The 23,289-nt window shown below is 33.2% G+C and overlaps 1 protein-coding gene across 6 annotated transcripts in view; it reads left to right on the top strand.

Annotated features, from left to right (window-relative positions):
• The window catches only part of STXBP5L (syntaxin binding protein 5L), a 290,279-nt gene that overhangs the window by 104,798 nt on the left and 162,192 nt on the right, over positions 1-23,289 (top strand). For all 6 annotated transcript variants that reach the window (XM_064494778.1, XM_031455025.2, XM_031455017.2 and 3 more), the window contains 3 exons: positions 1,288-1,351; positions 17,099-17,182; positions 22,216-22,339. In XM_064494778.1, the coding sequence (XP_064350848.1) occupies positions 1,288-1,351; positions 17,099-17,182; positions 22,216-22,339 (272 nt within the window). The remainder of the gene's footprint in view (positions 1-1,287; positions 1,352-17,098; positions 17,183-22,215; positions 22,340-23,289) is intronic.

Genomic DNA, 23,289 nt, shown 5'->3' with positions numbered 1-23,289 from the left:
ATCATTAGTTACAAAGAGATAATTGAAGGACATTCACCGTTTTTTATCAGAGGCATTTATAATGTAATAATGCACTGCATTTATATGTGAATGATACATTGTATATAAACATGGAAGAACTGCAAAAAAACTGTAAAATTTTAAAAAGCCTTGTTTACTTTTTCTTCTTTCACATGTCCTAGATTGCGAATAGTAACTTAATTTCTAATTATTCTGATGATTTACAAGTCATAATACATACTATTTATTGAGTACTATGTTTTGGCATTATGTTAGATGTTATAGGTATATTCTAATTCTCACACTTATTCAATGGGTTCTGTACTACTATCTCCATTTTTAAGTGAGAAAATTTAGGATAAATTCAGTGAAAAATATCTAATAAATCTATATTTATTTCTCTGAATTACTCTGCGTAGTCAGTATCTGGGGAACCTGGAGTTACTTAATTGTCACTTTTGTCTGATTCCAAAGAGTTTCTATAATTAAATCTTATTGCTTTATGCAGGATCTTTGATGGTTTTCATGCGTGCTTAAGAAATAAATTATAACTATGTCAATATACTTATGGTTAATCTGGCACAATTAAGTCATTGAAAGGTTGTGGAAAAATAATCAATAATAAATCTATGTCATATCATATTTAACCATGACATAATGATATTCAACAGTGATACTAGTTAAGGTAGGAAATATAAAAGAAACATGCCAGATATTAGAATAGAATAAATTTAAAGTCAGATAATTGAGATGTAACCAGTGAACTAGATTTTCCCAGTTGCTCAGTTTTCTGTAAGATGGCTATCGCTAGAGTCTCTTTGTAAATCAAAGGAGCCACTGTACTTCCCTTTTGACAGAGATTTCTTGTCAAAGCAAATTTTAAATTAGGGATATACTTTGCAGTTTGGTTGAAACAGGTTTGTAGCATCAGCCTTGTGGCTGTATAAGTTTTTTTATTTGTATGAGTAAAATTTTATTCTCAAATTTTCAGAGAACCAGATCTGGCAAAAAACATAAGTGTATAAGATAATGAAGAATCTCATTGTTATGTGGATCTATGTTATTAAACCTGATTCTTTTTTTTTTTTTTAAACAGACCTACTATTAAGAGTTAGTAGGAGAAACAAAAGTAGTCTTGAAGGAAAACAACTAAAACCTTAAATCAATTTAAGCTAAACTCCAGAATATTGGGAGTGTATTCCATTATAATCTTAATTTCTTTGTTCCAGTCTTGTAATGGTAAGTTGTTTAATGTTTTTTAATTACTGTTTTGAATTGATTTAACAGATCCACAAAGACTCATCCAGGTCCAGTTGTACATTTAAGTGATAGCCCAAGAGATGAAGGGAAAGTGAGTATTACAATACCATTATTCTTGAATTTATTTTCTTTATTCTTGAATAAAGGTGTTTCTTACTGTTATTTTATACCTAACATCTAGCACAGTTCATAATATTCAGTATAATCTAAAAGTAAAAATGTTGAATGAATGAGCAAATAAATGAATGAGTGAATTATTTACACTAGTAATGGTCTCAGATTAAGTCATTAGTTTGACCTAGAGCTAAAGTAAATTTTTAATTCTAGAATTTTGAGGAAAGCATGTAACATATAGAACAACTTTAGTTTTAAAATATTCTATGCTTAAACTTAACAATATGATTATCAATATCTTTAGTCATTGACCCCTGCTATTCAGTAATGGTAATGATAAATAACAAATATTAAATAATCATAAATTAGCTAATCTTCATTTGATAATTAGGTAATAATGTAGAAAATGTTCACAGAATATAGAAATAATCCTTATTAATTTTGATTATTTATAATTTTCCTTTAATGATGAGGAAACAAAGTTGATAACATGAAAAGATCTAAAGTGTCACCTTCATTATAAATATTGTCTCTTCAAGCATGTAATTTTTGCTGAGTACTATATAAAATACCTGAATAAATTACTTAGTACAGATTTGGTTCTTTATTTTTAAATGATACAAACTGAATTAGCCTAATAAATATTGAACCTGAAAGACAAGTCCCCCCTATGTTAAGAAAAAGAACACTGAATTTCTTTAAATTGATCCATAAATATAGTGTGATTCCAATCAGGTGTCATTAGAATTTACTTTTTCTTTAGTTAAAGAATAGTTGATGTACATTGTTACATTAGTTTCAGGTGTGCAGTATAGTGATTCAGTATTTTTACAGATTGATTATACTCCACTGAAAGTTATTAAAAGATAATGGCTATAATTCTCTGTGCTATACAATATATTCTTGTTGCTTATCCATTTTGTACATAGTAGTTTGTATTCCTTAATCCCATGCCCCTAACTTGTCCCTCACTCTTCTCTCTTCCCTCTGGTAATCACTAGTTTATTTTCTGTATCTGTGAGTCTGTTTCTGTCTTGCTATATATATTCATTTGTATTATTTTTTAGATTCTACATATAAATGACATCATATAGTATTTGTCTTTATCTGAATAATTTGTCTAAGTGTAATATTCTCTAGGTTCATACACATTGCTGCAAATGGCAGAATTTTATTCCTTTTTATGGCTGAATAATATTCCATTATATTCCATTATATCTATATCTATCTACCTACCTACCTACCTACCTACCTATCTATCTGTCTCACATCTTTTTTATCTCTTTATCTGTTTGTGGGCATAGGGGTTGCTTCCGTATCTTGGCTATTGTAAATAGTGCTGCTATGAACATTGGGGTATATATGTCTTTTTGAATTATATTTTTCTGTAGATATATTCCCAGGAGGGGGATTGCTGGATTGAATAGCAAGTCTATTTTTAGTTTTTTGAGGAATCCTCATACCATCCTCCATAGTGCCTGCACCAATTTACATTTCTACCAACAGTGTAGGAGGATTCCTTTTTATCCACACCCTGTCCAGCATTTATCATTTGTGGACTTTTTAATTTTGGCCATTCTGACTGGTGTGAAGTGCTATCTCATTGTAGTTTTTTGATGGCCATTCTGATGGGTGTGAGGTGATACCTCATTGTAGTTTTGATTTGCATTTCTCTAACAGTTGGTGATGTTGAGCATTTTTTCATGTGCTTGTTGGCCATCTGGATGTCTTCTTTGGAGAAATGTCTATTTAGGTCTTCCTAATCCATTTTTGGATTGGGTTGCTTGTTTTCTTGATATTAATCTGTATGAGCTGTTTGTATATTTTGGAAATTAGTCCCTTGTTGGTCGCATCATTTGCAAATATTTTCTCTCACTCTGTAGGTTGTCTTTTTGTTTTGTTGAAGGTATCCTTAGCTGTGCAAGAGCTTTTAAGTTTAATTAGATCCCATTTGTTTCTGTGAAAAAATGTTTCTGTGATTTATGTCAAAGAACGTTCCGCCTATGTTTTCCTCTAGGAGTTTTATAGTATCTGGTCTTATTACATTTAAGTCTTTAATCCATTTTGAGTTTATTTTTGTATATGGTGTTAGAGAATGTTCTAATTTCAGTCTTTTACCGGTAGCTGTCCAGTTTCCCCAGCACCACTTATGGAAGAGACTGTCTTTTTTCCATTGTGTATTCTTGCCTCCTTTGTCATAGATTAATTGACCATAAATGTGTGGGTTTCTTTCTAGACTTTCTATCCTGTTCCATTGATCTCTGTGTCTGGTTTTTTGCCACTACCACACTGTTTTGATTACTGTAGCTTTGTAGTATAGTCTGAAGTCAGGATCATGATTCCCCCAGCTCTGTTCTCCTTTTTCAAAACTATTTTGGCTATTTGGGGTCTTTTGTGTTTCCATACAAATTTTAACATTTTTTTGTTCCAGCTCTGTGAAAAATGTCATTGGTAATTCGATAGGGATTGCACTGAATCTGCATATTGCCTTGGGTAGTATGGCCATTTTAACAACATTGATTCTTCAAATCCAAGAGCATGGTATAGCTTTCCATCTGCTTATGTCGTCTTCAATTTCTTTCATCAGTGTCTTACAGTTTTTGGAGTACAGATCCTTTGCTTCCTTGGGTAAATTTATTCCTAGGTATTTTATTCTTTTTGATGTGATGGTAAATGAAATTATTTCCTTAATTTCTTTTTCTGCTATTTCATTGTTAGTGTATAGATATGCAGCTGATTTCTATACATTAATTTTGTATCCTGCAACTTTACCAAATTCATTGATGAGCTCTAGTAGTTTTCTGGTTGCTTATTTAGGGTTTTCTATGTATAATATCCTGTCATCAGTGAACAATGACAGTTTTACTTCTTTTCCAATTTGGATTCCCTTTACTTCTTTTTCTTCTCTGATTGCTGTGGCTAGGACTTCTAAAACTATGTTGTATAAATGTGGTGAGAGTGGGCATACTTGTCTTGTTCCTGATCTTAGAGGAAATGCTTTTAGATTTTCACCATTAAATATGATGTTAGCTGTGGGTTTGTCATATATGGCCTTTATTATGTTGAGATATGTTCCATCTATGCCCATTTTCTGGAGAGTTTTCATCATAAATGGGTGTTGAATTTTATCACAAGTTTTTTTTTCCCTGCATTTATTGAGATGATCATATGGTTTTTATTCTTCAGTTTGTTAATGTGGTGTATCACATTGATTTGCAGGTATTGAAAAATCCTTGCATCCCTGGGATAAGTCCCACTTGATCATGGCTTATGATCCTTTTAATGCATTGTTGGATTCAGTTTGCTAGTTTTTTGTTGAGGATTTTTGCATTTATATTCATAAGTGATACTGGCCTGTAATTTTCTTTTTTTGTGATGTCTTTGGTTTTGGTATCAGGGTGTTGGTGACCTCATAGAATGAGTTCGAAAGTATTCCTTCCTCCGCAATTTTTTGGAATAGCTTCAGAAGGATAGATGTTAACTCTTCTCTAAATGTTTGGTAGAATTCGCCTGTGATGCCATCTGGTCCTGGACTTCTGTTTGTTGGGAGTTTTAAACTTAATGATTCAATTTCAGATCTGTTCATATTTTCTATTTCTTTCTGACTCATTCTTGGCAATTTGTACCTTTCTAAGTAATTTTCCATTTCTTCTAGGTTGTCTTTTTGTTGGCATTATTTGCTCATAGTAACCTCTTATGATCCCTTGTATTTCTGTGGTGTCAGTTGTGACTTCTACTTTTTCACTTCTGATTTTATTAATTTGGGCCCTTTCTCTTTTTTTCTTGATGAGTCTGACTAAGGCTTATCAATTTTGTTTATCTTTTCAAAGAACCAGCTTTTAGTTTCATTGATCTTTTGTTTTTTCAGTATCTGTTTCATTTATTTTTGCTCTGGTCTTTATGATTTCTTTTCTTCCACTAACTTTGGGTTTTGTTTGTTCTTTCTCTAGCTGCTTTAGGTGTAAGTTTAGGTTGTTTGAGATTTTTCTTATTTCCTGAGGTAGGCTTGTATTGCTATAAACTTTCCTCTTAGAACTGCTTTTGCTGCATCCCAGAGGTTTTAGATCATTGTGTGTGTGTTTTTTTTAAATTTTTCTCAATGTATTTTTGATTTTCTCTTATTTCTTCAGTGATCTGTTGGTTGTTTAGTAGCATTTTGTTTAGCCTCCACATGTTTGCAGTTTTTGCATTTTTTTTCTTTTAGTTGATTTCTAACCTCATATCATTGTGGTCAGAAAATATTCTTGGTACAATTTCAATTTTCTTAAATTTACTGAGGCTTGCTTTGTGGGCCAGCATGTGGTCGATTCTTGAGAATGTTCCATGTGCACTTGAGAAGAATGTGTATTCTGTTGCTGTTGGATGTAATGCTCTATAGAAATCAACTAAGTCCATCTGGTCTAATGTGTCATTTAGGGCCTGTATTTCCTTTTTGGTTTTCTGTCTGGATGATCAGTCCATTGATGTAAGTGGGCTGTTAAGGTCCCCCACTATTATTGTGTTATTGTCAATTTCTCCTTTTATGTCTACTAACAGTTGCCTTATATACTGAAGTGCTCCTATGTTGGGTACATATATATTTACAATTGTTATGTCTTCTTCTTGGATTGATCCCATGAGCATTATGTAGTATCCTTTGTCCTTTGTAACAGTCTTTATTTTAAAATATATTTTGTCTGATGGAAGTATTGCTACTCCAGCTTTCTTTCGGTTTCCATTTGCATGGATTTTTTTTTTCCATCCCTTCACTGTCAGCCTGCATGTCTCTAAATCTGAAGTGGGTCTCTTGTAGACAGCATATATATGGTTCTGTTTTTGTATCCATTCAGCCAGTCTGTGTCTTTTGGTTGGAGCATTTAATCTATTTACCTTAAAGATAATTATCAATTCATATGTCCTTATTGCCATTTTGTTAATTGTTTTGGGTTTATTTTGTAGGGTTTTTTTCTTCCCTCTTTCTTCTTTTTGTTCTCTTTTCTTGTGGTTTGATGACTATAGAAATTCCTTTAACATTTTTTGTAAAGCTGGTTTGGTGGTGCTGAATTGTTTTAGTTTTTGTTTATCTGTGATGGTTTTCATTTCTCCATCAAATCTGAACAAGAGTCTTGTTGGATAGAGTATTCTTCGTTGTAAATTTTCCCTTTCATCACTTTAAATATACCATGCCAGTCCCTTCTGGCCTGTAGAGTTTCTGCTGGAAAATCAGCTAATAACCTTATGGGAGTTCCCTTGTATGTTATTTGTTTCCTTTCTCTTGCTGATTTTAATAATTTCTCCTTATTCTTAATTTTTGTCAATTTGATTACTATGTGCCTTGGTGTGTTCCTCTTTGGGTTGATCCTGTGTGGAACTCTCTGCACTTTCTGGACGTGGGTGACTGTTTCCTCTCCCAAGTTAGGGAAATTTTTGTCTGTTTTCTCTTAAAATATTTTCTCAGTTCCTTTCTCTCTCTCTTCTCTTTCTGGGACCCCTATACTGCAAATATCAGTGTGCTTCGTATTGTCCTAGAGTTCTCTTAAACTATCCTCATTTCTTTTCATTCTTTTTTCTTTTTTCTGTTCCTTGTAGTGATTTTCACTAATTTATCTTCTAGCTCACTGATCCGTTCTTCTGCCTCATTTAGTCTATTCTTGGTTCCTTCTTGTCTGTTATTCATATCAATAATTGTATTCTTCAACTCTGGTCATTCTTTATATTTTCTAATTCTTGGCTAAAAATTTCCCTCTTTGTATCTATACTCCTCCTGTGTTCTCTGAACATCTTCACCATCATTGCTCTAAACTGTTTCTTGGATAGATTGCCTATCTCCTCATCACTTATTTCTTCTTCTGCGATTTTAACTTGTGCCTTGGCCTGGAAGATATTCCTCTGCCACCTCACATTGTCTAACTTTCTGTTTGTATTTTTAGATAGGTTACTTATGCTTCTCACCTTTGGAGAAGTGGACCTCTACTGGACACATCCTATGTGTCCTAGCAGTACACTCCTCTCTTGGCATCCAAGGCCAAGATCCAGCCAGTCCCTGGGTGGAGTCTGGCCTACTGGTGGATTCCTTCCACAAACCTTATTGGGGTTGGTGTTTTCTTATTTCCGGTATCTGCCCCTTGGTGGCTGAGGCTGGACCAGAGGCTTATGCAGATTTCCTGGCAGGAGGAGTACCTGCCCACTGCTGGGTGGAGCTTGGTCCTGGTCCTTTGGTGCGTAAGGCTATGGCTAGGGGCATGATTAGAGGAGGCTGTGGACTCTGGAAGTCTGTTGATGGGTGGGGCTTTGTTCCCACCCTGTATGTTGTGTGGCCTGAGGCTTCCCAGCACTTAAGTCTACAAGGTGTTGGGTGGGGCTAGGTCTTGGTACTTAAGGATCCAAGCAAGATATCAGCTTCCAGGAAGATATTCATGTAGATGAATACTCCCTGAATGTCCACCACCAGCTTTTATGTCCCCAGGGTGAGCCACAGCTACCTCCTACCTCCCCAGGAGACCTTCCAAAACCAGCAGGCAGGTCTGGCCTAGTTTCCTATGAAGTCACTACCTCTGCCCTTGGACCTGGTGAGTGCAAAATTCTGTGTGTGCTTCCCGAGAGTGAAGTTTCTGCTTCCACCAGTCCTGTGGGACTCCTGGAGTTAAGCCCTCCTTGCCTTCAGAATCAGATATTCTGGAGACTTTTCCTAGTGCTGGAACCCTGGTCTGGGAAACCTGATGTGGGGCTCAAAACTCTCACTCCTGTGGAAGGGCCTCTGCAACTTAATTATTCTTCAGCTTATGAATTGCCCACCTAGGGGATTTGGGGCCCAAATATATTGTGAGCACAGCCATCCTACCATCCTGCTGAAGTTCCCTCTTTATGTTTCCAGTTGAAAAGGATCTTTTTTATTAGATGCCAGTCTTTTATTTTTTGACAGTTGTTTAGTAATCATTTGTGGTTTTGTTGTAGTCTTGAGGAGAAATAAGCTCATGGTCCTCCTACTCCACCATCTTGACCAGAACTTTCATTCCTTTTTTAGGGCTGAGAAATATTCCTGTGTGTGTGTGTGTGTGTGTGTGTGTGTGTGTGTGTGTGTGTGTACACCACATTTTCTTTATCCATTTATCTGTTGATGGACACCTAGGTTGCTTCATATCTTGGCTATGGTATATAACACTGCAATGAACATTGGGGTGCATATATCTTTGTGATTTAGTGTTTTTATTTTTCTCAGATAAGTACCCAGACATAGAATTGCTGGATCATATGGTAGTTCAATTTTTAATTTTTTCAGGAACCTCTATACTGTTTTCCATAGTGGCTGTACCAATGTATATTCCCACCAAAAGTGCACAAGAGTTTCCTTTTCTTTACATCCTCACCAACACTTGTTAGTTATTTGTCTTTTTGATGGTAGCCATTTTGACAAATTTGAGGTTATATTTCATTGTGGTTTTGATTTACATTTCCCTGATGGTTAGTGATGCTGTGCATCTTTTCATGTGCCTGTTGACAATCTCTATGTCTTCTTCGGAAAAAATGCCATTTTTAATGGAATAGTTTGCTATTTTGACATTGAATAGTGTGAGTTCTTTACATATTTTGGGCATTAACCCCTTGTCAGTTGCATCATTTGCAAATATTTTCTCCCATTCCATAAGTTGTCTTTTCATTTTGGTGATGGTTTCCTTTGCTGTGCAAACATTTTTAATTTGATGTGGTTTCATGTGCTTATTTTTGCTTTTGTTGTTCTTGCCTGAGGAAGCAGATCCAAAAAAAAAAATTTCTAGGACTGATTACAAAGAGCATACTACCTGTGTTTTCTTTCAGGAGTTTTGTGGTTTCAGGTCTTACATTTAAGTCTTTTGTTCATTTAAAGTCTATTTTTGTATATGTTGTGAGAAAATGGTCTAGTTTCATTTACATGTAGCTGTCCAGTTTTCCCACAGCTACTTACATGAAGAAACTGTCTTTTCCCCATTGTATATTCTTGCCTTCTTTGCCTTTGATTAATTGACCATATATGCATGAATTTATTTCTGGGCTTTCTATTTTGTTTCATAGATCTATGTGTCTGTTTTTGTGCAGTGTTATACTGTTTTGATTGCTTCAGCTTTCTAGTATAGTTTGAAGTCAGAGAGTGTGAAACATCCAGCTTTGTTCTCCTTTCTCAAGCTGGCTATGTTTTTGTGGCTTCATTCAAATTTTAGGATTTTTTTTTAGTTCTGTGCATATTGCATGGATATTTTGATAAGGATTGCATTGACTATGTAGATTGCTTTGGGTAGTATAGACTTTTTAACAATTCATTAATTCTTCCAGTCCATGAACATGGAATATCTTTATGATTTTATGTTATCTTCAGTTTTGTTTTGTTTTTTAATCAATGTCATACAGTTTTCAGAGTATAGGCCTTTCGCCTCCTTCGTTAAATTTGTTCCTAAGTGTTTTATTCTTTTTGATGCAGTTTTAAATGGGATTGTTTTCTTGCTTTCTCTTTTTGATAGTTCACTTTTAATGTACAGAAATGCAGATTTATGTATATTAATTTTGTTTAAATCATTTATTAGTTCCAATAGTTTTGGGTGGAGTTTTTAGGATTTTTTATAGAAAGTATCATGTCATCTGCAAATAGTGACAGTTTTACTTCTTCCCTTCCAACCTGGATGATATTTCTTTTTCTTCTATGATTGCTGTGGCTAGGACTTCCAATACTCTTTTGAATAAGAGTGGGCATTCTTGTCTTGTTCCTAATCTTAGAGGAAAAGCTTTCAGCTTTTCACCATTGAGTATGATATTAGCTGTGGTTTTGTCACAAATGCCTCTATTATGTTGAGATATATTCCCTATATATTGACTTTGAGGAGAGTTTTTATCATCATGTATATTGAATTTTTCAAATGCTTTTTCTGCACCTATTGTGCAGATCTTGTGATTTTTACCCTTCATTTTGTGTATGTGGTGTATCACAGTGATTTGCAGATACTGTACCAAACTTACATCCTTGGAATAAATCATATTTGGTCATGGCATATGATCCTTTTTGTATATTATTGAATCTTGTTTGCTAATATTTTGTTTAGGTTTTTTGCATCTATATTTATCAGATTTATTGGCCTATAATTTCCTTTTTTATAATGTCCTTGTCTGGCTCTGTTTTCACTATAGTGCTGGCCTCAAAGAATGATTTTGGTAGTGTTCCCTTCTCTTCAGTTTTTTGGAAGATTTTGAGAAGGATAGGTATTATGCTTCTTTAAATGTTGGGTAGAGTTCCCCTATGAAGCCATCTGATTCTGGACTTTTGTTTGTTGGGAATTTTTTAGTTACTAAGTTTCATTGCTAGTAATTGGTCTGTTCATATTTTCTATTTTTTCCTGATTTAGTGTTGGGATGTTGTACATTTCTAGGAGTTTGTCCATTTCTTCTAGGTTGTCCAGTTTGATTACAAATGTTTGTAGTATTCTCTTATGATTATATTTCTGTGATATCTTTTATAACTTATTGTTCATTTTTTATTGTATTTATTTGGTCCCTCTTTTTTCTTCAAGAGTCTGGCTAAAGGTTATCAATTTTCTTTATCTTTTAAAAAACAAATTGTTAGTTTCATTGACTTTTTTTCTATTTTTTGTCTCTATTCATTTCCCCCCTGATCTTTATTACTTCCTTACTTCTACTAACTTTGGACTTTGTTTTCTTTTTGTAATTACTTTGGGTTTCTAGTTAGGTTGTTTGATATTTTTCTTGTTTATTGAAGTAAGCCTGTGCTACTATAAATTTCCGTCTTAGAAGTGCATTTGCTGCATACCATAGCTTTTGAAAAGTTGTGTTTCTGTTTATATTCAGCTCGGGTTGGGGAGGCTATAGCTCAAGCAGTAGAGCATGCTTAACATGTTCAATCCCCAGTACCTCCTCCCAAGAATAAATAAATAAACCTAATTACCTCCCCCAAAACAAACAAACAAAAAAGAAGAAGAAGGAGAAGAAAGAAGAAGAAAGAAGAACGAAGAAGAAAGAAGAAGAAGAAGAAAGAAGAAAGATGATACCCCCATACCCCGTATCATTGATGCAGTTCAACCCAGACATAAACAGGTTGAGGGCCATGCTGCACATCCAGCCACCTTCTCTACTGAAACCTTCATTCATCTCAAGATATTTTTTATTTTCTCTTTGATTTCTTCTTTGACTCACTGGGTTTTTTTTTTTAGCAGCATGTTGATTAGTCTTCATCTGTTTGTATCTTTTCCACCTTTCAACCTGTAATTGATACCTAGTTTCATATCAACTTGGTCACAAAAGATACTTGATATGATTTTACTCTTCTTAAATTTATTGGGATTTGTTTTGTGGCCTAGGATGTGATCTATCCTGGAGAATGTTACACTTGAAAAGTACGTGTATTCTATAGTTTTGGGATGGAATGCTCTGTAGATATCTATTAAGTCCAACTGCTTAAAGTATCATTGAAGGCCAGTGTTTTCTTATTGATTTTCTGCCTGGATGATTTTTTCATTGTTGTAAATGGGGTATTAAAATCCTCTACTTACACTTTATTGCTGTCAATTTCTCCTTTTATGTCTGTTAATATTTGATTCATATATTTCGTTGTTCCTATGTTAGGTGCATATATGTTTATGAATGTTATTGCCTCTTTTTGTATTGACCTTATCATTATATAATACCCTTCTTTATCTTTTGTTGCAATCTTTGTTTTAAAGTCTATTTTGTTTGATATGAATTGTGCTACCCCAGCTTTCTTTTTGTTTCTCTTTGCATAGAATATCTTTCCATCATTTTACCTTCAATCTGTGTGTGTCTTTAGGTCTAAAGTGAGTCTCTTGTAGGCAGCATATAGATGGGTCTTGTTTTTTATCCCTTCAACCACCTTTTGCTTTTTGATTGGGGCATTTCGTTCATTTACACTTGAAGTGATTAATGATAAGCATGTAGTTATTGCCATTTTGTTGCATGTTTTCTGATTGTTTTTTTAGTTCTCTATTCTTTTCTTCTTTGTCTCTTCCCTTGTGGTTTGATGATTTTCTTTAGCATTATGCTTATGTTCCTCTCTTTCTCTGTTATTTATGTATCTGTTGTAGGCTTTTGGTTTGTGGTTACCAGGAGATAGATAGGGAGGGAGGGAGGGAGGGAGGGAGGAAGACAGATAGATAATTTGTTTTAAATTTATAGTTATTTCAGTTCAAACATATTCTTAAAATTCTACATTTTTTTTACTCCCCCACCATGTTTCATGTTTTTGACATTATATTTTACATCATTTTGTGTATGAACTGCTCATTGTAGTTATAATTGATTTTATGACTTTTGCCATCTAACCTTTATACTAGCTTTTTAAGTGGTTGATCCACTGCCTTTACTATTTCCCTATATCAATTAAATTTAGTTTCTTCATATATTTTCTCATTTCTTGTTATGATTTTTTTATGCTTAAAGAAGACCCTTTAACATTTCTTGTGGGATCTGCTTAGTGGTGACAAACTGTTAGTTTTTGCTTGGGAACTCTTGGGAACCCTTTTACTCTCCTTCAATTCTGAGTGATAACTTTGCTAAGTAGAGTGTCCTTGGTTTGGGCTTTTCCCTTTTAGTGCTTTAAATATATCATGCCACTCCCTTCTGGCCTACAAAGTTTCTGCTGAAAAATCAGCTGATAGCCTTTCCCTTTTATGTGACTCTGTTTTTCTCTTTCTTTCCTAAAAATACTTTCTTTATTTTTAACTTTTGCCATTTTACTTATGTGATGTATGGATCTCTTTGAGTTCATCTTTTTAGGACTCTCTATGATTCCTGGATCTGGATATGTTTCCTTTCTAGCATAGGGAATTTGCCAACCATTATTTCATCAAATATGTTTTCTGCCACTTTACCTTTTCTCTTCCTGGGACTGAATCCTATAATGTGAATATTACATGCTTGATGTTGTTTCAGATGCCCCTAAACTATCCTATTAAATTTTTGGTTCTCTTTTTGCTGTCCTGATTAGGTGATACCAGAATTCTACTCTCCAGGTCACTTATTAATTCTTCTGTATCACCTAATCTGCTGTTTATTCTCTCTAATGTATTTTTCATTTCAGTTATTGTCCTCATCTCTGATTGGGTCTTTTTTTAATATTTTCAAACTTTTTGTTGAAGCTCTCACTGTGATTCTTTATTCTCTTGAGTTTGATAAGCATTTTTATGACCTTTCTTTGAACTCCTTATTATGTAAAGTACTTACCTTCATTTCATTAGGGTTATTTTCTGGGAATTCATCTTGTTATTTCATTTGGAACATATTCCTTTGTCTTCCTCTCTGTCTTCTTATTTTGTTTGATTTTCTGTGTTTGCCTTTATGAATTAGGCAGAACATTTAACTCACCTGGTCTGGAAGGTGTGTCATTGGATAGAAGTATCCCTTTGCAGACTATGTATGTCTGGTGGCTTTGGTGAGGAGGACTGGAGCTGAAGTGAGCATTGATGGGGTCTTTTCCTGGATTATACTGGAGCCACCATCTTGGCCAGGTTGAGGTTGCTAGAGTCAGAGTCTGGCATGGGCTGGACTTCTCCTAGAGTGCCCTGAGGGACACTGCCTTTGGAAGAGAGGGCTGTAGCTAGAAAGGCTAGAGGTGGGGTCTGGTGTTGTTTTGAGCTTCTCCCAGGTTGTGTAGGGCTGTTACCTTGGCAGGGGTGGCTTGAAGCTGGAGGAGCTAGTAATGGAGCCTGGTGTGAGCCAGGGCTTCTCCTTGGGTGTGCTGGGTGCCATTACTCAGCTGTGGGGTTAGAGCCAGAGCTGGGAGCAGGCTGTGAGTTGTGCTCGGTGGCCTTTGCTGGCTGGCTAGAGCACCAAGCAATTTTTAGTTTGCTGCCTCTGCACCTAGACTCAAGTGAGTGAGTTTACGTGCTTGCCTTTAAGTGTGGAGTCTCAGTTTCCTACAATCCTCTGGCTCTCCCAGTCATAAGCCCCACTGGTTTTCAAAACCATTTAAGGGGCATCATCTTCTCAGTGCTGGCTGGGGGCCTAATGTGGGGCTCTAATGCCTTGTTCTTTGGGAGGACCTCTGAGTTTGTAAATCCCCTTCCTCTTTTTGGTCACCTACCTGGGTGTGGGTCCTGACCCTTGTACCCATCTCTGTGTGTGTGTTTTTTTTCTTTATATCCTTAATTATAGGAAAGCTGTTTTGCTAGTCTTTGAGTTGTTCTGAGTGTTGTCTGTATATAGCTGTAGTTTTGGTATATTAATGGGAGGAGCTGAGCTCAGGGTCTTCCTACTCTTCCATCTCAATCCCACCTCTGTCTAGTGATCTTTGATGTTACTATTGCAAAAAATATTATGACTAACTGAAGGATCAGATGATATAGCACTTTTTAGCTATAATATATTTTTAAATTAAGGTATGTACTTTTTTTTCAGAAGTAATGCTATTGTATATTTAATAGATTACAGTGTAAAAGTCTATATGCACTGGGAAACCAGTAAAACTTGTGTGACTTACTTTAGTGTGATATTACACTTTATTGAGGTGGTCTGGAACCAAACCCACAATATCTCCAAGGTATGCCTGTATTTATAAAAATATCAATTTCCCTCTTGATGAGGACTTATCTGTGTCCTACAAGGTTCAATATGAGGCACTTTTGTTCTATGTCATACTTTTCATTATAATTTCTTCTTTGATCATAATTACTTTAAAATATATTTTTTAGTTTCCAAAATATTTTTGTCAATGACTTCTAATTTTATTTCATGTTTATTAGGGAATATATATTATCTATGATTTTGATTATTTGGCATTTACTAATTAATTTAACAGATATTTTTTCAGGTACCTACTTTTTTCAGAAACTGTTGATACGTAGGTCCTGATGATATGTAGTGAGGAAATCACCTACTTCTTTGCCTTTATGTTCTTAACATTGGGAGAGATATATTTTTAAAACTATTTTTAAAACTGAATGATATGTATTTGTGACTTGGGTAATGTTCATGTTTTGATGTGATCAGGCATGATTACAGAGTAATATTTTTGTCTTGATTCATCATGGTCACAGGATGGTTTTGTGTGGTGTCTCCTGGATAACAGGGGCTGTTTTTCTTAGTTCTCTAAGTGATTCTAATGTATTTTGATATATCCCATATCATAATTTTATATAGTTATCTCATTAATTTATTATTATTTTGAGGTTCATTACGTTATATTTTGTGATTCACTGAGGCTATTGCTTGTAATATTTTATAAACAAAATAACTTGTATCTTTCAGATATTTACTATAAAAATATAGCATTTTAGAATATTATTTCATTACATCTTGAGGCTCAAATTCTGAAAGGTTATATTATTCATTTTCTTGAACAGGTCATATTTTCACACATTTTAAACTTAAAAATCTCCTTTCTGTACCCTTACAGAAATTTTTTCTCACACACCCCATAGGATTTAGTTTTGTTATTTATCATTTTCTCGTATATAAAAAGAGTTGAAGTTAATATGCATCTAAGTACAGTATATATAACTTTATATAAATTTTATTTTAAGAAATATTCTTTATTTATATTAATTTTGACTTTAAATTCTAGAAGCCATAATGCCATTTACTTTATTTTAATTTAATATGTAAAAAAAGCTCAATTTTTTTTGTCAAATCAATTTTAAAATTTGTGGTTTAATAATAAAACATTTAAATATATTCTGTACTTTCAAAAATAATGTACATTGTTTTCATGACCTGATATTTGAAATTTTATTTCCTGTTAAAACTACTACCCAGTTTACTTTTGTTGTTTTTTTGTGCCGTTATAAAATTTCTAGGCAAATGAGTGGGTCTCAGGATGCTATATAGGAGCAACTTATAACTACTATTATATTTTCCACTTTTAACCACCTTTTTTTGGAGTTATTGAAACATCTTTACTAACAGGATAAGAATTTTCATCAGAAAATACTACTACTGTATTTCAAGAAAATCATCTTTCTGGCATATCAGGCAAATTCATGGGAAATATTATCATTATTTGAACATTGGCCTATTTTTATCTTTCTGTTCTTTTAACCAATAATAGGTTAAATATAACAAAATATAACTATAAATAATAACTCAGAATCATAGTAAAAATCATTAGCACAGCTAGCAGTATTTAGCTGAATGTCTGAGTCTTGATCATCAAATAATTATTTCTTCTCAAATACTTTTATTTTGAAATGAAGAACATATTTTGTTAATTGTTTATTGATTTATAAATCAATATCAACTATTTTTAATAATACAAATCTCTAGAGTACCCTTGTGAACTTCTGAGAGCTCATAAATCACTAATTTAAAATACTGACGTAAGTCAAAGAGATAGGATTTGACAGAAATTTGAAGCCAAAATTGTGGCCATATATTTTAAGTACGTAGGACTGAATGGCGTATATATTTTTCTTAAACTTACTGCATTTCATCCTTTATTTTATCTTCATTTTCTATACTGTTTTTCTTTTGTTCCAATTTCCTTATTTTTATGTTGCATTATATATACTTACATGTTTCCTCAATTTCTCTTTGGAATGAGCTAGATTTCATTGGTAAATGTTTTTACTGCAGTAATGTTCATTTGCCAATTTTTTCAAAGTAGAAAATCTGTATTCAGGTTTGGAAAAATTGGTATTCTAAATAGAGTTGTATTATGTAATATGATTTTACTTTATTGTAGTAACATTAATCTTTATTTGGAGCAAGCTAAAATTAATGTTAGAAATATAAAAATGATTATTTTAATATTTTCCAGCTGCTAATAGGTTATGAAAATGGTACTGTAGTATTCTGGGACTTGAAATCAAAAAAAGCGGAATTGAGAGTTTATTATGATGAGGTAAGTGATTTCTACTGAAATTTTTGAAAAGAATATTGTAACTTTTTGCCTGGTTTCTACTTTTAAACTTTGTGTGTTACCATTATTTTTATCACTGAAAAACTGCCTAGTTCTGATCCAGTGCCTCATACTGCCTGTTGGTATTTGTGCAAGTTCTAACTCTGGGTTTCCTGAGTGGAAATTCTGCCTTGACTGACTATTTTAAAATCTTTCTGGGCATCTTACATACATTGGTGCTTATTACCTATCTTTTTCTTTCCTTTGGGCTTCATGTTTATGTCTTACCTCTGTGTCCTTAAGGTCTCTAAAAACACTATTCACATCTTGCTTAGAAAATTGTTTTCCTGTGGCAGAACATTTAAGTAGTCAGTTTGAAAGACCTTATCTTCTACTACTTGCCTTCTTGCAATAAAGGTGATTTTTAAAAAAGTAATACTTAAGAGTCAGATCTTGAAGTAAGTTTTCTTGTACATAATTGACAGTTTGGGCTTTTATTTAAGGAAAGCAATGGACTCTTATCAAAGAACAATCTCTTATTGATACTTCAGTTGTTCAAAGATTGATTCTAGGCCATTAATTATTTCCTCCTTAAGATGCTAATGTGAAGAGAGTAAAGCTAGGGGCAAACGGTGACAAAGGTGAATCACCTCTTGAAGCTGTCGAAATAAAGGTGATCATTTCAGCTCTCAATTAAATTTTTAAAATGAGAGTACTGAGAGATAGGAGGAAAGTACAGGTCAAAAATCACTGTTGAACATTACCCAGGCTTAAATGGGAAGAATGGCAAAGAATTTAGGACAACACTGAGGTTAATAGAAAAAGAAATTTAAAAGGAAAACACATTTCTTTAGAATAATTCCTTTGTGTGCTCCCTTCCACCCCCTCATAACAGTAAAATTTAAGCTTCGGTGCTTAAAGATATAAGCCTTTGGCTATCCCATAACCCGTCTCCCCATTCATTTCTTAGTGGTTCTGGCAAACTAGAATTTCATGATATACAAGATTATTGTCATAGTGACAAAGAATTCAGAAGTAAATGATATAGCAACTGAGTAATTTGGTCATGATTGGTGAAAAATACTCTGGCAAGTGATATACAATTATGCTGTTTATGATCAACTCTCAGGGCTTAAATCATAAGAAAAGAAGGTCCTAGGGAGCTAAACTAGGGCTTGCCTTTTGTTAAATACATACAATATAAAGATGAGGAGGGAGATTGCTTCCTTTCTCAAGGCTGGTAGCTAGATAAGAGTCCAAATACTATCTGCGTATTTAGCCAGTTGTAACTAGAGTAGAGCAGCTAAAAAGGATATCCAGAGGAAAATGCTGAATCAGCTAGTTTTCCTGTGGCTTTAAAAAGTGTGGGAGAATTTAAGTAGATTATTTCCATCTGAACTGTGCTTAGATCATTATTTGGATACTATAAATGAATGGGAATGAACTATGGTCAGGAGTTTGATAGGGATAATGAAAATTGTTTTAACTTGGTTGTTTCATAAGAAGCTAAAATGATATTTTTTAAAATGTGGAAAGACTGTTTCTCACCTTAAAGTAAGTAAAAGTAGTTTTTCAATAAAATGTTTAAATAAGGATTAACAATGTTTAAGTCAATAGAATGCTACACTACACCTACTTTATACCTAGAATTATATGGACATATATATGTATATATAAATATATAATCCATTTAACTTTAATGTATAATTATGTGTCCTATTATTTTAATAAAGATGGTTATATGCTTCATGTTACTACCAAACTTTTCAAGCTTTCCTCAGTACTTTACTGCTCATATTTTTGAAATCTTCTATAATACTTAACTGAAATGGTTTCTCATAAGTCACCAATGGTCAGTGACTCCTTAGTCTTTTGAGTTCCTCACTATAACTTTACATTAGCCTTTCCTTCTTGAAATGGTTTCTTCCCTTGTTTGTGTTGTTTCACTTCATTTTTCACCCCTCCTTTCTCCATCACTGGTTCTTTCCTCAGCTTTCTTTATAGATATTCTTCAGGATTCTATTTCTTCACCCTCTTTTCACTTCTCTTTCAATTTACATTTATATTCATATTCCCTTCCATCATTTAAAATGTTACCTGTATTATGCTAACAAGGTTAAAATCCATATATCTTTAACTCTTACCTTTTTCATGAGATCTAGATCCAAATATTTAACAATATAAAAGTCCAGATGAATATCCCATTGGCACCAAACTTATATTTAAAGGCTTGAATCTCCTTCTGTGGTGGTTTTTCTTTTTTTCCAGTTTCTAAGTTTTGGTTAATTATTTCAACTTAGAACCCTCAGAGTCATATTGATCCTTTCTTCTTCTTCATATATTACATACAATCATTTTTGTAGTCTTCTTGATTATATTTTTATATTGCCTCTCATTTATTTCCTCTCTTTTCATTCTCACATTCAGTGTCTTAGTTTAGATTGTTATCTTTTGCCTAGAAGTCTATGATAGCCTTTTAACTAAGCACATTTCTTCTGATATCTTACCTTTTCAGTATATCTTTCACTAACAAGGTTATCATTGTAAGACATAGTCAGATCATGTAATTCTCTACCTTAGAAACTTTGAATGGCTCCCAGTTGTCAACAATACAAAGTCTTATTCCTTGACAGGAGATTTAAGGCCTTGGTGCTATCTTTTCCCTTGTGTTTAATTTACTACATCTTTCTACACAGTCTTCACACTTCAGACATATTACTCACTATCTCCTAAACATTTATTTCCTACCTCCATGCCTTTACTCCTACTAATTCCTTACCATGAACTCTCTTCTTTCTTCTTACTTATATCAAAATTCTATTAGTTCTTTAGCCACTGTTAAGCTATTTGAACTGTCTAACTAGCACCTTGATGAATAACCATTGATGATTTCAGTTTTGTTTTGTAAACCCAAGATTATTTTCAAAAAAAACTATACAAATTTTACTTCCACATTAGCTGTGAAATTTTTATTTTATTGCATCAATATTTCTTAAATAATCTCTCACAGAGAAATTTCTCAGCGCTCAACATGAGGATAATCTTTTAATTCCTTGAGTAACTGCTGTTTTTCCTTTTTTCAGATTGTTATCCAGCTTTTTGGGTTTCCTTTGTCTTTTTTGTTTACAAGAAATTCAATCACAACCACTGAGTTGACCAAACTGACTAGTGTTTTATTTTCTACATTGTTTGCCATTTAAAATATTCTTCTTTAATTACTTATATTATATTTAGTTTTTCAGTAAACCCTTACAGTCCTTTTTAAAGACAAGGGTGGAGTATAATCAAATAAATGGAAATTGAATATTTATCCATTAAGTAAGTTCAAATGCTAGTTCTTCAGTCTCCTCAGTAGTGGACTATTTGACATTCTCTTTTTTAATAACAAGTTGGTTGTACATGCCTACTCTTCTGTACAACAAGTGTACTTCTTTTATAGTACTTATTTTGGTTTTGTCTTGTAGCTATTATTTTTACTTCTATCTTCTCCAGTACACAGAAATTCAGTGGGATGGAAAGAAGGATTAGGGCTTGGGGTACTTTCTCTGCCCCCACCATTTGTAGCAAAATAGTCTGAGAGAACTTTAAATTGACTGAGGTTCATTCAACTTAACATGTAGAGGAGGCAAGAAGTGACATTTCCCTTGAGTCACCTACAAAAATGGGAAGAAGTGAATAGAGGAGAAGACAAAAAGTGTTTTTTCCTCTCACTGCCTCTACTGAACCCTGGCAATAAGGAAGTCTTTTCTGCCCAGTAATAAAGACCAGGATGAGAGAAAACATAAGTCCAGTGTGTCTTGGTATCTTTTCTAATTAATAAAATCTTACTTATCTTAAGGTATAGCTTTTATACTCTTTTTTTTTTATGATATGTCTAATGATTACTCTAGTCATCAATTATCTGTAACTCTAATACTACTTACTGTTTAGAAATATATCTTTGTGTATATATATGTTTAGTATAAATATATATATATAATGGTTTTATAAATATAGATTAAAAAACTAAATATTAAAAATTCCAAACAATAAGCATTGTTAATATTAATATATGTATTCCTATCTTGCAGTTGTTTAAGTTCCTTTAAGGAAAGGATCATGCTGTATACATCTGTTCAGCTTTTATGTCTACTAGAGTTTCTTTCATTGTGCACATTACCCAAGTTCCATGTATACTTTACTAATTTTGAAGGAATACCAAGAGTTTAGAAATATGTGATAAAATTAATTACTTATTCATTAATATTTTGAGTACGTTATATAAGACATTGTGCAACCACTAGAAATAAAATAATTTAGGAAAGTGGAATGATTATTTTTTAATTTTATATAATTCACATCTACAGAGTAAGCCTGTAAATATAAACATTTTGAACCCTTCTTGCTTTAAATCAATTTAAATGGTATATATTAGAGTTACTATAGCTGAGTGATTCAGAATATGGATTTTGTAGTTAGATACATGTTGGCTCTGAATGGTGTAACCTGAGCAAGTATCTCAATCTCTCTAGGCCTATTTCACCATGTGTAATTCGGAAAAAATAATACCTGTTTTGTAGGATTAAATGAGATAATGTATACATAAACTGTTTACCAAGGGCTGAAACATGGTAGGCCCTTAAATTGTAACTTTAGGTAAATTACTTTTTAAATTGGCGACTTTAAGTGGAACTAGGTCTCTATCTTACCATAGATTATCTTCTGATAACCTTGCTTTTACTTCTATGTAATAATTTTCAAAAACATTAAAGGATACAGGAAGGACATAGTAGTTACAACAAAAAGGTCTGGGATCTAACTAAATTTTGAAATTTACTTAACTTTCCTTTATCTCAGGAGATTAATTTTTGTAGCCTTTTATAAGCATATAGAGGATTGAAGCCAAAGGTAGTATGATCTGGGTCTGAAAAATTACATATGTTTTTTAAGTGTTATTGCTATAATAATTGTGTTAATTTACTTTTCTTTGGAATGTAGAATGATATAACATATCAACTTTTTTCTCCTCTACTTGTTTTTAATTGTTATTTCATTAGGCTATTCATTCAATTGATTGGCATCACGAGGGCAAACAGTTCATGTGCAGCCATTCAGATGGTAGCTTGACTTTATGGAACCTGAAAAGCCCAAGTCGTCCTTTCCAGACTACAATTCCACATGGTAAGATGTATGCTTTCAAAAGAAATGAATTCTAGAGGTGCAGTGCCTTTATTAGAAAGTTGGTATCATTATCATGAGAAAGAGATAACAGGGCATAGCTTCTGATTCTGAATACCTCTTTATACCTCCTTCAGATCCCCACATTAAGATCCAAAGTTTCTATAGTTCCCTTCTTCCTGTCTGTCGATTTTCCTACATTGTTAAGTGATACCTATGTAGAGACTCTCCCAGCCAAAAACTGAATAATGGGATGGTTGATGTTTTTGAAGCAGAGGAGATAATATAGAATATTTGACCAATTTTAAAGGGTAAGATGCTAGTTAGAGAACGGTACTATATAGATCTGACTCTTACACCTGATTTCTATACTTCTTTAGAGTCTGTTATTTTCTAAATTCTCCCATTTATTTCTGTTTCTGCCACTTGATTCCATGACTACTGTGGTTTTTATCATAGGTTGTATTTATCTTATTATCTTCCTCATTGAAAGGAGGTATTTAAGATTTATGTTTCATCTGTCTTCCTAACTGGGTAGAATAAAATTTCAAATGTATGAATATCTTTTATTCAGAGACCATATTATTTTCCATGATATGGTGATGATGTGACTTCTGTGTTTATCTCATATCATTGGTTGTTTGTAAGAATAGAGAGGTCAAAATGTAGAGGTTAATCAAATACATTCTATTTCATAATTTCTGGGAATTTGTTATAGTTTCACATTGAGAAAATAATGTTATGTTTTAATAATGGATGACCCATAAGTCAAAAGATGGAATTATTCCATCTTGGGTTGGTCTGCCATTTTTTGTGGCACAGTTGCATGTTCCATCTGCAAATGGTTAAATTATTGCAACATTTAACCTAATATTTTACTTAGAGATTATTTTACTTTTAGAGAGTTAGAGATGTTTTATTTATTTATTTAAATTGAAGTATAGTTGATATAC

The sequence above is a fragment of the Camelus dromedarius genome, chromosome 2 (assembly GCF_036321535.1).
Source record: "Camelus dromedarius isolate mCamDro1 chromosome 2, mCamDro1.pat, whole genome shotgun sequence".
NCBI lineage: Eukaryota > Metazoa > Chordata > Mammalia > Artiodactyla > Camelidae > Camelus > Camelus dromedarius.
The sequence above is the reverse complement of the archived record's forward strand: the minus strand, read 5'-3'. Positions and strand labels throughout refer to the sequence as shown.